Here is a 12,860-nt window from a genome sequence, read left to right on the forward strand (position 1 = left end):
TGCACCTGGACCCCCACCGATCCAAAATTTTGAAATGTCTCTATGACATATCAAAAGTTTGATGAAAGTGCAGTCACTCTTTAATGCATATGATATTAGGATTGTTACGGTTAGCATAATTACGATAATCAATTATTTCTGTTATCTCTATGTTTGGGTGTTGCTAGGCAATGCCTTTGGTCTGACTCTGGATTTGGTCACCATTTTGCTTTGCCTGGTTGATTAGGGTACCTTTCTTGGGTCTATATATACTTCAGGCCCGGTTATACTGTTTCTGGCATGTGCTAACTCTTTCCAGAATCTTGTGTGTGACTTTGTTCTTGTTTAGATTTTGTTTGTACTGTGGGACCTGTTGGTCTTCTGAGAGATCTAGTTTTTGTATAGTGGTTTTATGTGTATCCTGGGATCAGTAGTTCCACTGGTTTGTTTGCCTTTCCTGTGCGTTTGGTCTGCTGCAGAGCTGCCCACTGTCTATTCGTCTTTTAATTGCTTGTATGCTATTCATCTGCCTTCTACTCCATTTATGCATCGTTGCCTTCTGTGTTTTAAAAAGTAATTGCATTAATAAATCTCCCCCTATATGTTGGGGCATGCCCACTGAAACCTGAAATGTTGCAAAGTAAATGAATTTTTACAATTTATTGGCATTGTATGATTGCTGAAACTCAACATATAGACCTGCTGTATCTTTCTTATGTCCTTAGTGTCTAATATTTATTCAACAATATTTTCAAAAAGTCTACCAGATTAAGCCTAATAACTTGACCCAACACTAAAAACAGTGTATATTAACTATTTTCAAAATATCTTTATTTCAACAATAACACGTTCTCGTATGTTATATGGTCGTATACAATAAATCTTTTAAAACATGTGTGTTATCTCAGATATCTTATTTTTCATCTAGACTCATTTATAAAGGGATCAAATAGATATTACTAAGAGTAGCCCTATAGTTGCAATTTTTTTGTATACTTTGTATCTATAACTCTTCTATAATCTGCACATTTCTGTTAATTTTGTTATTATAGATTATTATTCTCATCCCTTCTGGATGGGTATGAAGGTTTTCATCTGAGAACTGACATGCTTGTGAAAAACATTACATATCGATCCTCCCGACATGTTTTGCCATTGTTTACAGTTTCTTTAGAGGATAACGATCTAAAATATGCACGTTGCCTGCTGTCTTTATCCTCTATCTATATAATTACATCTGACGCCAACTAAAAATATGCCCCTACTTCCGCAATGTAATTGGTCCTTCACCGATGGTGTATCCTACGTCAGGAAATCTCTCCCCTATAAATTGCACGACTGTACGCATTCTTTCAAGCATTATGTGTACTGTAGATGCTTCTCTATTTAGTGCATTTCTTATTGACTTCTACTGCACATGGCCGAGGTCCTAAAAGTTTTTTTAGCATTTATTTATAACTGCGCCTGCACGTGGATTTCTGGAAACTTGAATAGCGGAATAAACGTGCTCCTACACTTAGTTCATACATCAACTTCAGATATCCGATATTTATAGTTATTTGTCCTCCTTATTTGAAACAATAATAGAAATGCTAATAAACTAATTATAATCCAATTGAATGATTTGTGCTTTTTTTTATCATCCTGAATTTGGTAGCTATGAAAGGTAGGTTCATGTCCGCTTACTATAGTTCACCACTCATATTTTAATATTAGATCTAATCTAATATAGATTATCTAGTATAATGTAGCTAAAGATAGAAAGTAGGCAAACTTTGTGGTCAAATATTAGTGTGACAAATAACAAATGAACAGAAATGTTGCAGGCTATAATAGAGTTATAGATACGAAGTATGCAAAAAATTACAGAACATAGGCAAAATATCAGTATATAAGATATAGATTATCAAATAAGCGGCTCATGGCCATATAGCCAGAAAATAACAAGACTATTGTCAGTAAAAGTAAATCCAAATAAACAATTGTCAGAACAGACCAATACATGGTACAATAAAGTATTCCTGTAAAGAAGAGAGATGGAGAGTGGAAGAAAAGAAGGGAAGATAGAGAGAAAGAAAAAAAGGGGGGAACAGGGAGGAGTCAGGGACATGCTCTGTTCACCATCTGCAAAAAGAGAACGTAGACAATAAGGCTACATACTCCTGAGCGTTTTCAAAGCTCAACCAGTAATGCCAAGAGCGAAGAAATTTATTGTGATAATCCCGCAAAGAGGCAGTGAGATCTTCCATACGTTTCACCTACTGAATTTTCTGAAACCAAAAGGTGTGTTGTGAGGTAACACCATGGGCGGAAAGAGAGGGTATGGATAGAAATAAAATTATGAACTTGAGACGCCTGCACAACACGTGTTTTTAAAGATTTATTGTATATGACCCTAAAATATATAAGCACCTATTATTGTAGAAATAAAAATATTTTGGTAATAGTTAATATGCACTGTTAGTATTGGGTCAAGTTAGTGGGTTCAATATAGTGGGCTTTTTGAAAATATCAATGTATGATTGGTCTGACCTGGTGGAGACTGCTAGATATCTTTTTAGTGTATAAAATACTGCAGTCTACGCCAATTTCTTTATAGACCAGCAAACATTTTTTTCTGCAATCCAGACTTGTATGACAGCTTCAGGGGCGTAGCTAAAGGCTCATGGGTCCCGGTGCAAAAGTCCTTCTTGCGCCCCCCAACTATATATAAAATATATACTGTATATATCGGAGACAGCATATCTATAGGACTACGACCCCTGTACCTATGGATAGGATTAGATACAGTGGCTCGGCAGACTGTATCACACGATAGGCTTAGATATAGGGCGAAGTGGACAGTATCACAAATGGTAGGCTTAGATACAGGGCCCATGTTTGATACGGTCTGCTGGGCCCTGTATATAAGCCTACCACATGGTAGGCTTAGATACAGGGTCCATGTGTGATATTGTCTGTTGGGTCCTGTATGTATGCCTACCACATGGTAGGCTTAGATAGAGGGCTCATGTGTGATATTGTCTGCTGGGCCCTGTATCTAAGCCTACCACATTATAGGCTTAAATACAGGGCCCATCAGACAGCATCACACCATGTGTGAGTCTGTCTGCTGGGCCCTGTATCTCAGCCAACCAAATGGTAGGCTTAGGTACAGGGCCCATGTGTAATGCTGTCTGCTGGGCCCTGTATCTATGCCTACCACATAATAGGCTTAGATACAGGGCCTATGTGTGATACTGTCTGTTGGGTCCTGTATCTAAGCCTACCACAAGGTAGGCTTAGATACAGGGCACCAGCAGACAGTAAGCTTATACATACCCTCCTCGCTCCTGAGCCACAGCACAAGTCCTGACGTCATTCAGCATCACAACGTTGTGCGCGGCACACATAGCGTCGTGACGTCATGATAAAGGCGTCCGGACCAGCGTTGCGCCCCAACCCGACTTAGGAGCGAGGATGGTAAGTATACTGTTACTATAGTAACAGAGGCCCGTGCAGTTTATTACATTGGCCCCTATAGTAACTGTGAATAGACATGGTGCGGGGGACAGTGGAGCCTCCTGGCTACGGGGGCCCGGTTGCAATTGCGAGCACTGCGACCCCTATAGCTACGACACAGGACAGCTTCCATCAGGCAAACCTGGCAGACCACATTTCTGTCTTATAAAATGTCTCTTTCTGTATGTGTCGCAAGGATAAAACCCCTAGAATCCACATCCGAACATCAAACTGTGCCAAACAAGTAAAAATGTCTTAAAACTCATTATAAATATGGAGCAATAGTGTACATCAAAATAAATATGAGATATATGACAAAAACGGTATAAAACACTTTTGATAAATTACCCCATATAGCATTTTTACTAAATATTAAAAGGATCCGGTCATCACCATCTTACCTTATAAAACGTCCTGACCCCTTAGTGGCCGCAGCTGTCCATAGTTCATTTATGTGTTCTTCTCTCCTCACGTCCTCCTCTTGCCCGAAATATTGTCATTTAAACTTTTACCGCCTTTTATGGTAATTAATTTAAACTTTGTGACGCAGGATCTTAACTCCACACACGTACGCCGCCTGTCCAGCCCTAAATGCCGAAATCTCGTTTCAAATATCGCGCATGCGTGCCTCACCACCCTTTCCTGCTTCATTCATACTGAAATATTTAACTGCTCATGCGCCGCGTGGGTACACACCCCCTTTCATCATCGTCGTCGTATGTTATACTGCATAAGCGCGGGATTTCAGGTGCAGTGGAGTGAGAGAAGCTGTCAATCAAAAAGAAGGAGGCGGAGTCAACTCTGAAACGCCGGAGGAATGAAAATCTGACTCTTTTCGAGTGAAGTTTGACTCTTTTGTGCTCATTTGCATACGTCGCGGGACCACTGAAAACCGGAATACAGAGCCGACTTTGATCATATTGATAGGTTAGCTAACAATGATTTTTCACCCACTTTCTCAAGGTATTGCTGGCTTGATACCTAAAATGCTGGTGACAGGTTCCCTTTAAACTAGCACCTAATTTCTTCTTATGGCTGAACCCTACTTCACAAATAAAATGAAAGCATTCCCTTTTCAAGTAGGATGTTAGTGAGGGACAGTTCACAGTTTAACATGTATTCTTCCCATTACACCACAGGTAGTTTATTGATAAATAAATAGGATAAAATCCAATATGTTCTTTTAGTTTTCATGCAGCAGACAATGAATTTATATGGCTGGGTTCACACGAGCACATTACGGCCGTAATGGACGGAACGTATTTCGGCCGCAAGTCCCGGACCAAACACACTGCAGGGAGCCGGGCTCCTAGCATCACTTTTTATGTACGACGCTAGGAGTCCCTGCCTCGCTGCAGGACAACTGTCCCGTACTGTAATCATGTTTTCAGTACGGGACAGTAGTTCCACGGAGAGGCAGGGTCTCCTAGCATCGTACATAAGTATGATGCTAGGAGCGGCTCCCTGCAGTGTGTTCGGTCCGGGACTTGCGGCCGAAATACGTTCCGTCCATTACGGACGTAACATGATCTTGTGAACCCAGCCTAACGTTCATTGCTGAGGTACACTTCAGAAAAAAAGGTATGAGTAGCCTACCATGCAGGGGTCTGGACATACAGGATAGATTTCCCCATAGAGATTCTGACCTTATTCAACAAAGAATGACACACTTATACAACATTCCCTACCATATGCATGGGGCAGAGTTTGGAGGCTATTCAGGAATATATGAACTTCAGGTTGACCACCTGCCTTCATTTTCAAATACTTTATCAGATGAATGGAAATTATCACATCAAATATGGACTCAAAGGAGACCAGTTGAAGGATATTCATAAAAACTAATCTAAAAGAAAATGGAGCCCATAGCAGCCACTCAGATTATAAGACTAGTTGGACTGGCCTAAGTACACTTGGCCTAAATATCTCTACCTGTTTTTTCGGCTTTTGAGACACTCATCACCTGCCTAACATCTGTATAAATATTGAGATATAGAGTGTAAGGTGAATGTCGAAACTAGAAGACGAGTAGGTAGATGTAGGTAGGGAAAGAGTTAAGGGAGTTAGGAGGGGTGGTTAGGAGGTAGTGGGGGCAGAGGTTAGTTGGGCGAGGGTAAGTTCATTTAAGGGTGGGTGAGTGTGGAGGGGCGCCATTACAGACCAGGCAGCGTGAAACTTGTCCCGCCCACCCTAATTTCACGTTCGTTATGTATATTGGCAAGTCAGTGATTTCGCTTTGTTGCTCGTTGTTTTTGCTTTTTTCACAGGTACCAGGGGATCCTGAGGAGTAGTTTTGCAATGTCGCAGCAGTAGCATGGCGGATTGGGGGTCCTTGGAGTTGGTGGTAAATTGGTGTGGGGGGGGGGATTCATCGGGGGTATGGGCCCTCCCTAATTTATTATGGTTTAGTGTTCTGGTCAATTTGAGCTCCTGCTGGGTGGTGTCCCGGCGAGTGGTTGCAGTTTAGGTCAGCCATCTGCAGGTATGACAGTGCCCCTGAGCCTGTAGAGTGACGGCTGGGAGTAAAATACGATGCAGCTGGGCTGTTTATGTTTACAGACTTTTGTAGCTCCAAGGACTCCACTTCCATTGTTATTCTTATATGTAAATTGTTGTTTCCATTATGTTTATTTGTAAAGAAAATGGCTGCTGCGGCCAAATTTATCCAACCCAAGGTGTTTGTGTTTTCTTATAGGGGACGGTTTATTCATAGTAGCATTACCCCTATGAGAATGAACGTACTCTACAGTCCCCTGATCAAGGTTTTGGAGGTGGAAAATAAATTCCCAACCTTGCATTTCACATTACATTTATGTAAACCTTCTGTTTGGCTTTTTGATTATTTTAATTTTTGACACAAAGAACTATAATTTGTGACTGTGTGGACCATGAACCATCTTACTGACCTGCCCACTGCTCATTGCTGCCCTCTATCTTCTCTGAAGGAGTGTGAGATATCTGGTCTACATCAGGGGTGATCTTTTCAAAGAGGTGGTCTTATAGATAGCTTTCACTGTACTGCCTTACTGTACCTTTTTGAAGGCGGATTGTAGGTGGTTCTTTGATAAAAGATTTGAGGTTTTCTATGAAGGCACTATAGTATTTCTCTACATGTTCAAATTTGACAGGGATCGGATGCAACTGCTCAGCTGGAATTGACTGACTCTTCATTTCTTTTTCAACCGAGGTGATATCCTAAATGAAAGCACAAGCCTTTTATATAACAGATAACATTGGGATGATGTAGAGCATAATCTAAATAATACGAAAGATGCAGGAGACCAACAAGCTATGGAGCAACAGGATATGCCATACTAGAATGTATGTGGTCTTCACTCCAAATTATTAAAGCTACAAAAATATTTCGATCAGGTGTGCAGACACAACCTCTGGAGTAACAATTCATAGACTTTCTATTGAGCCCTTACATGGCTAGTTCGGCTTTCTGATGAAAGCCGATCAGAAACAAAGCGGGCACTTTTAGCGATCAGTGGGGGGTTCTGGTGCTCTGACCCCGCCCAATCAAAACTTCTGACATGTCACTATGACGTGTCAAAAGTTTTTTAAAACTTTAGTTACCCTTTAACTCTCCTAGCCTTATTGCCCAACGTAACAATGCCATCTACAGTGCTTACCAGGGGCGTAGTTAAAGGGGTACTGAAGCAGCAGCTTCACCCAGGCCCTGAGGAGACTCACAGATGGCATACAGTAGGTGGGGGGCCCCGTTACATATTTTGCATAGGGGCCCAGTAGCTTCAAGTTACACCTCTGGTGCATACCCAAATATAGTCGCCACAGTGCCTAATAACAAAATTATTACATCCTCCAGACTCCCTTGCTGCTATTGGCCTCTCCTGATCTTGGACTGCCAGTGATTTCCAAAATGAAGGGCCTCTTTAAATCTCTTAAACCACTTTGGTACTGCTCAGAGGTGTCTGCTGGTCAAATCTGACACATCATTTTATGCAAAGACCCATTCAAAGCAATGACAGGTGCTTAGTATGTTGTACCATATTTTCCGAAGTTTCTGAACTGGACCTAAGCACTCTATTGAGCCCTTCCATTCTGGAAATAAGTGGTGATCTTCTCACAAGTATCTATGACAAATTAGAAGATCTTTTTGGCTGAATTCCCCCATTAGGTCTATGTAGACATCTGTATAAGACCTGTACATCAGAAGGTACAGTTTGCTTTGCTTACTTTTGAAATGTGTTATAATTGCAACCATATTACCTGAATAAATTGTACAGCATCAGGTTGTTGATGTATTCTTCGGATATGGGTTGTAAATTTGTCGATGGCACATATCTGGTCATGGCACGATTCTATCTGACCATCATACGCCCACAGGGCCATCTTTGCCTTATCTTCAATAAATTTCTTTGCTAATCTTTCCTCTTCATCCAGCAGAAGTCTTAGCTCTGTAAATTTCACTGTCAGTGTATCTTTACTTGCCAAAGTGTGGGCCTAGAAACACAGATGGGAGTATTAGGAAAGTGTCAGGAATCAAAACGAAGCACATCATGTTTTATTTACAGCAGAGGTGAGAGCTTTGTTAAGCTTTTCAGCTGACTTGTACTGATAAGGCTATGGCAAAAAAACAACAACATATCTTTCACTGTCTGTTGAGCGCAACAGACTGGTCAACAATGTCATGTCTGGCAGACTGGCAGGGACAGCAAGGTGCCATGTTCGGAGAAACAGCTAACTACACTATTCCAGTTACTTTCTTTTCATCTGAAATATATTGTTCTCATTCTAGGGACTTTTATGAATGTTCCTTTTTATTTTCAATCTAAATTGTGTAAATCTAAAGCAATATATTTTGACAGTGCATATAGTGTCTTGTATACAGCTAGGCTAAAAGTGTTAAAAAGTCCCATCCGCCCCCATACCTGCAACATTATGTAATGTCTGATCGAAATCCTCGAGGAGAGAAATCCTTTTTAGGTACAAGCTGGCTTTGGAAATAACTTGCGACAGAGTTGCCATCTGTTTGGAAAGTCACAGTCTGTAAAAATAGGCCTGTGTCCATAATAAAAAAAAAATGCGCCCGTGATATATTTTATCAGTGTCGGACTGCATTTCCTTGGGCACACCAGAGGAGATGATCCTGAGGGACCCCCTCCTTCTATACAGAACATGTATATGTTCACTTTTAATTGCATTGTAATCTTTATCATTGCACTCACAGGACATATCAATGAGGTCTAATAGGTTATCTTTGACTCATCCTATAGGAAATAGACCCTGGTAACAAGTTATTGCTCCAAATGGGGTTGTCAGCTCCAAATGGGGTTGTCAGCTCCAAAGTCGGCTCCAAATGGGGTTGTCTTCTGCTGGACCATTGGGGCCCATTATTGTGTCAGAGTCGGGGGCCCACCCCACCAGGGATTCCCCTAGTACCCTAGTAGGCCAGTCCACTGCTGTGTTTTTTTTAATCATTATTATGATTTTACAGCTTATGGTAAATGTGTTAATCATCAATATCTGAGTTATAGAAATATATTATTTAGCATCTTTATGATTTACTTTTGTTTTCCAATCTTTCGGTAAAAAATGTTGACCGTTTGTGATTTTTGGCTAAATTGTCCAGAAAAAAACTAAAAAGGAGGTTGGCAACCCTGCCCTCCAATCAGCTGTTATTAATGGGGTTAGCTGCGTCTGGCCAGGTATTTCCCCTTCAGCAGCAGCTGCAAGGAAAATGTAGTATTAGGTCTCATGCACATGACCATAAGGGTTTTCACAGTCCGCAAATACGGATGCAATTGCGGAAGTGCCCATAGACTTCTATGGGCAAGTCCGTGCCGCAATTGCGGACAAGAATAGGCCATGTTTGCGGATCATGCCTACGGCCCAGACACACATCTGTAATTATACGGAAAGGTGTCTGTGGCCTATAGAAATGAATGGTCAACAATTTCATCCATAATTACAGATAATTGTTTTGTTTTTTTCATGAGCTGACATACAGTGTAATCGGGGAAGTCTTCAGACCCTTTCACTTTTTTCACATTTTGTTATGTTGAGGCCTTATGCTAAAATGAAAAAAAAAAAAATAACGTTTTTTCCCGCATCATTCTGCACTCAATACCCAATAATGACAAGGTAAAAAAAGATTTTTAGACATTTTTGCAAATTTGTTAAAAATGCAAAACTCACATTTTGAATGGACATAAGTATTCTTACCCTCTGCTATGACACTTGAAATTTAGCTGTGGGGGCCTCCCATTTCTCTAGATCATCTTTGAAATGTTTCTACACCTTGATTTAGAGTCCACCTGTGGTAAATTCATTTGATTGGACATGATTTGGAAAGACACACCCCTGTCTATATAAGATCTCACAGTTGACAATGCATATCAGAGCAAAAACCAAGCCATGAGGAGGAAAGAACTGCCTGTAGAGCTCAGAGACAGAATTGTGTGGAGGCACAGAACTGGAGAAGGGTACAAAAAAAATTCTGCTGCACTGAAAGCTCCCAAGAGCACAGTGGCCTCCATAATTCTTAAATGGAAAAATTATGGAACAACCAGGACTCTTTCTAGAGCTGGCTGCCCCAGCAAACTAAATAATCAGGGAAGAAGGGCCTTGGTAAGAGAGGTGACCAAGAACCCAATGGTCACTCTGGCTGAGCTCCAAAGATCTTGTGTGCAGATGGGAGAAACCTACAGAAGGTCAACCATCACTGCAGCACTCCACCAATCTGGGCTTTATGGCAGAGTGGCGAGATAGAAGCCTCTCCTCAATAAAAGGTACATGAAAGCTCGGCTATATTTGCAAAAAAAGTACCTAAAGGACTCTCAGACTGTGAGAAACAAGATTCTGTGGTCTGATGAAACCAAGATTGAACTTTTTGGCCTCAATTCTATGCAGCATGTCTGGAGGAAACCAGGCACTGCTCATCACCTGCCCAATACCATCCCTACAGTAAAGCATGGTGGCGGCAGCATCATGCTGTGAGGGTGTTTTTCAGCGGTTGGGACAGGGAGACCGGTCAGGGTTGAGGGAAAGATGAATGGAGCAAAGTACAGAGATATTCTTAATGTAAACCTTATCTATAGTGCTATCGACTTCAGACTGGGCCAAAGGTTCACCTTCCAACATTACAATGACCCTAAGCACACAGCCAAGACAACACAGGAGTGGTTTAGGGACAACTCTGTTAACCCCTTCCCGTCGTAAACAACTTTCAGATTTTAATTTTAGTTTTTTCCTCCCCACCTTCCAAAAGCCATAACGTCTTTATTTTTCCATCGATATAGTACTGATGGCTTGATTTTTGCGGGACGAGTTGTAGTTTTTCGTAGCACCATTTATTTTGCCGTATAATGTACTAGGAAACGGGAAAAAAATTATTTGTGGGGTAGAAAATGAAAAAAACAGCGATTCCGCCATGGTTTTATGCGCGCCGTTTTTACGGAATTCACTGTGCAATTAAAACAATATGTTAACTTTATTCTGTGGGTCAATACGATTACTGTGATACCAAATATATATCGTTTTTTCTATATTTTACTACTTTTACAAGTAAAAACCTAAGTGTAAAAAAGAAAATTTATTTTGTGTTGGCAAATTCCGAGAGCCATAACTTTTTTATTTTTCCGTCGATTAAGTGGTATAAGGGCTTATTTTTTGCGGGATAAGCTGTAGTTTTTAATAACACAATTTTGGTGTACACGCGACGGTTTGATCACTTTTTATTTCATTTTTTGTGGGAGATTAGGTGACCAAAAAATAGAGATTCTGGCGTTTACAATTTTCTTTTTTTACGGCGTTCACCGTGCGGGTTAAATAATGATATATTGTAATAGTTCAGACTTTTACGGATGCGGTGATACAAATTATGTTTACTTATTAAATTTTTTACTATGCTCTAGGGGGAAAATAAGAAAAGGGTTTTAATATTTTTTATTTTTTTTACACAAAAAAACAACTTTATTTAACTAATTTTTAAATTTTTTATTAGTCCCCCCTAAGGGACTTCAACCAGCGATCGTTAGATCGCTTGTACGATATACTGCAATACTAATGTATTGCAGTATATCGTGATTCTGACAGGCCGGAGGCAGGGCTTAATAGGTGTACAAAGATGGCGGACCTGGGGGTCTTCATTAGGCTCCCAGGCAGCCATAGCAACCACCGCCCCCCCCTCGTGATTGCGTTGCGGGGGGCGCGATGAACTGTTAGAGTGGGTCGCCCCCCTCTTTCTAACGATTTAAATGCTGCGGTTGCTATTGACCGCAGCATTTAACGAGTTAAACGAGTGGGGTCGCGCTCGAGCGCGATGCCGCTCATTACTCTGAAGTGTCGACTGTAACATACAGCCGACACCGGCATCGTATGGAGCGGGTTCACTCCGTGAGCCCGCTCCATACTTCCCCTACCAATCTATGACGTAACTGTATGTCATATGTCGGGAAGCGGTTAATGTCCTTGAGTGGCCCAACAAGAGCCCTGACTTGAACCCAATTGAGCATCTCTGAAGAGACCTGAAAATGGCTGCCCCCAACTGTCCCCAGTCAACCTGAGAGAGCTTGAAAAGTTCTGCAGAGAAGAATTGCAGAAATTCCCCAAATCCAGGTGGCATCATACCCAAGCAGACTGGAGACTGTTATCGCTGCCAAAGGTGCTTCAACTAAGTACTGAGTAAAGTGTCTGAATACTTATGTCAATGCAATATTTTGGTTTTTCCTTTTCAATAAATTATCAAAGATTACTAACATTCTGTTTTCACTTTGTCATTATGGGGTATTGAGTGCAGAATGATGGGGAAAAACGTGAGTTTTTTTTTAATTTTAGCACAAGGCCTCAAAATAACAAAATGTGAAAAAATTGAAAGGGTCTGAAGACTTTCTGAATGCATTGTACATACTTCAGTTATTGTGGTTTATTGTACAAGCAAAAGCAAATTCCATTCACTGGCTTAGACAGGGACGTCTCAAAGAGAAATAAGTGAGAGAGTTTTCAGTGAGACATAGGGTGGCGTTAAATTGGTTGTTAGGTACCCATATGCTGCTTTATATGGCACTGAATGATTTTGCTTCATATATTATCTGGATAATTACGGTTACAATTTCTGCAGTAATTACTAGAATGAACATGATAAAAAAAAATACATGTTCTCAGGCTATGCTTTATACTGCCACGATTTACAGCCATTCCTCCCATACACTGCTCATTTTACATTTCTCCTACACCAAATTTAGTTCCACTTGCTGCTACATTAGTGATTTCATTTTACAATAGAATGGCTAATCCAAATGTACATAATTTGTAAAAGCATACATGTAAACAGCAAAATATTTTCCTTTAATATACATTAAAATGTCTACAACCATATGTGGCAGGTACATGGAGATCAAAAAGTAGAAATATTT

The 12,860-nt window shown here is 40.7% G+C and overlaps 1 protein-coding gene across 1 annotated transcript in view; it reads right to left on the reverse strand.

Moving 5' to 3' along the window:
* The window catches only part of TRIM14 (tripartite motif containing 14), a 60,641-nt gene that overhangs the window by 9,381 nt on the left and 38,400 nt on the right, over window positions 1-12,860 (reverse strand). The window contains exons 3-4 of the mRNA XM_075825542.1: window positions 7,714-7,947; window positions 6,513-6,675 (exon numbers count right to left, since the gene is read on the reverse strand). Of these exons, the coding sequence (XP_075681657.1) occupies window positions 6,513-6,675; window positions 7,714-7,947 (397 nt within the window). The remainder of the gene's footprint in view (window positions 1-6,512; window positions 6,676-7,713; window positions 7,948-12,860) is intronic.

This window comes from Rhinoderma darwinii, chromosome 1 (genome assembly GCF_050947455.1).
Source record: "Rhinoderma darwinii isolate aRhiDar2 chromosome 1, aRhiDar2.hap1, whole genome shotgun sequence".
Taxonomy (NCBI): Eukaryota; Metazoa; Chordata; class Amphibia; order Anura; family Rhinodermatidae; genus Rhinoderma; species Rhinoderma darwinii.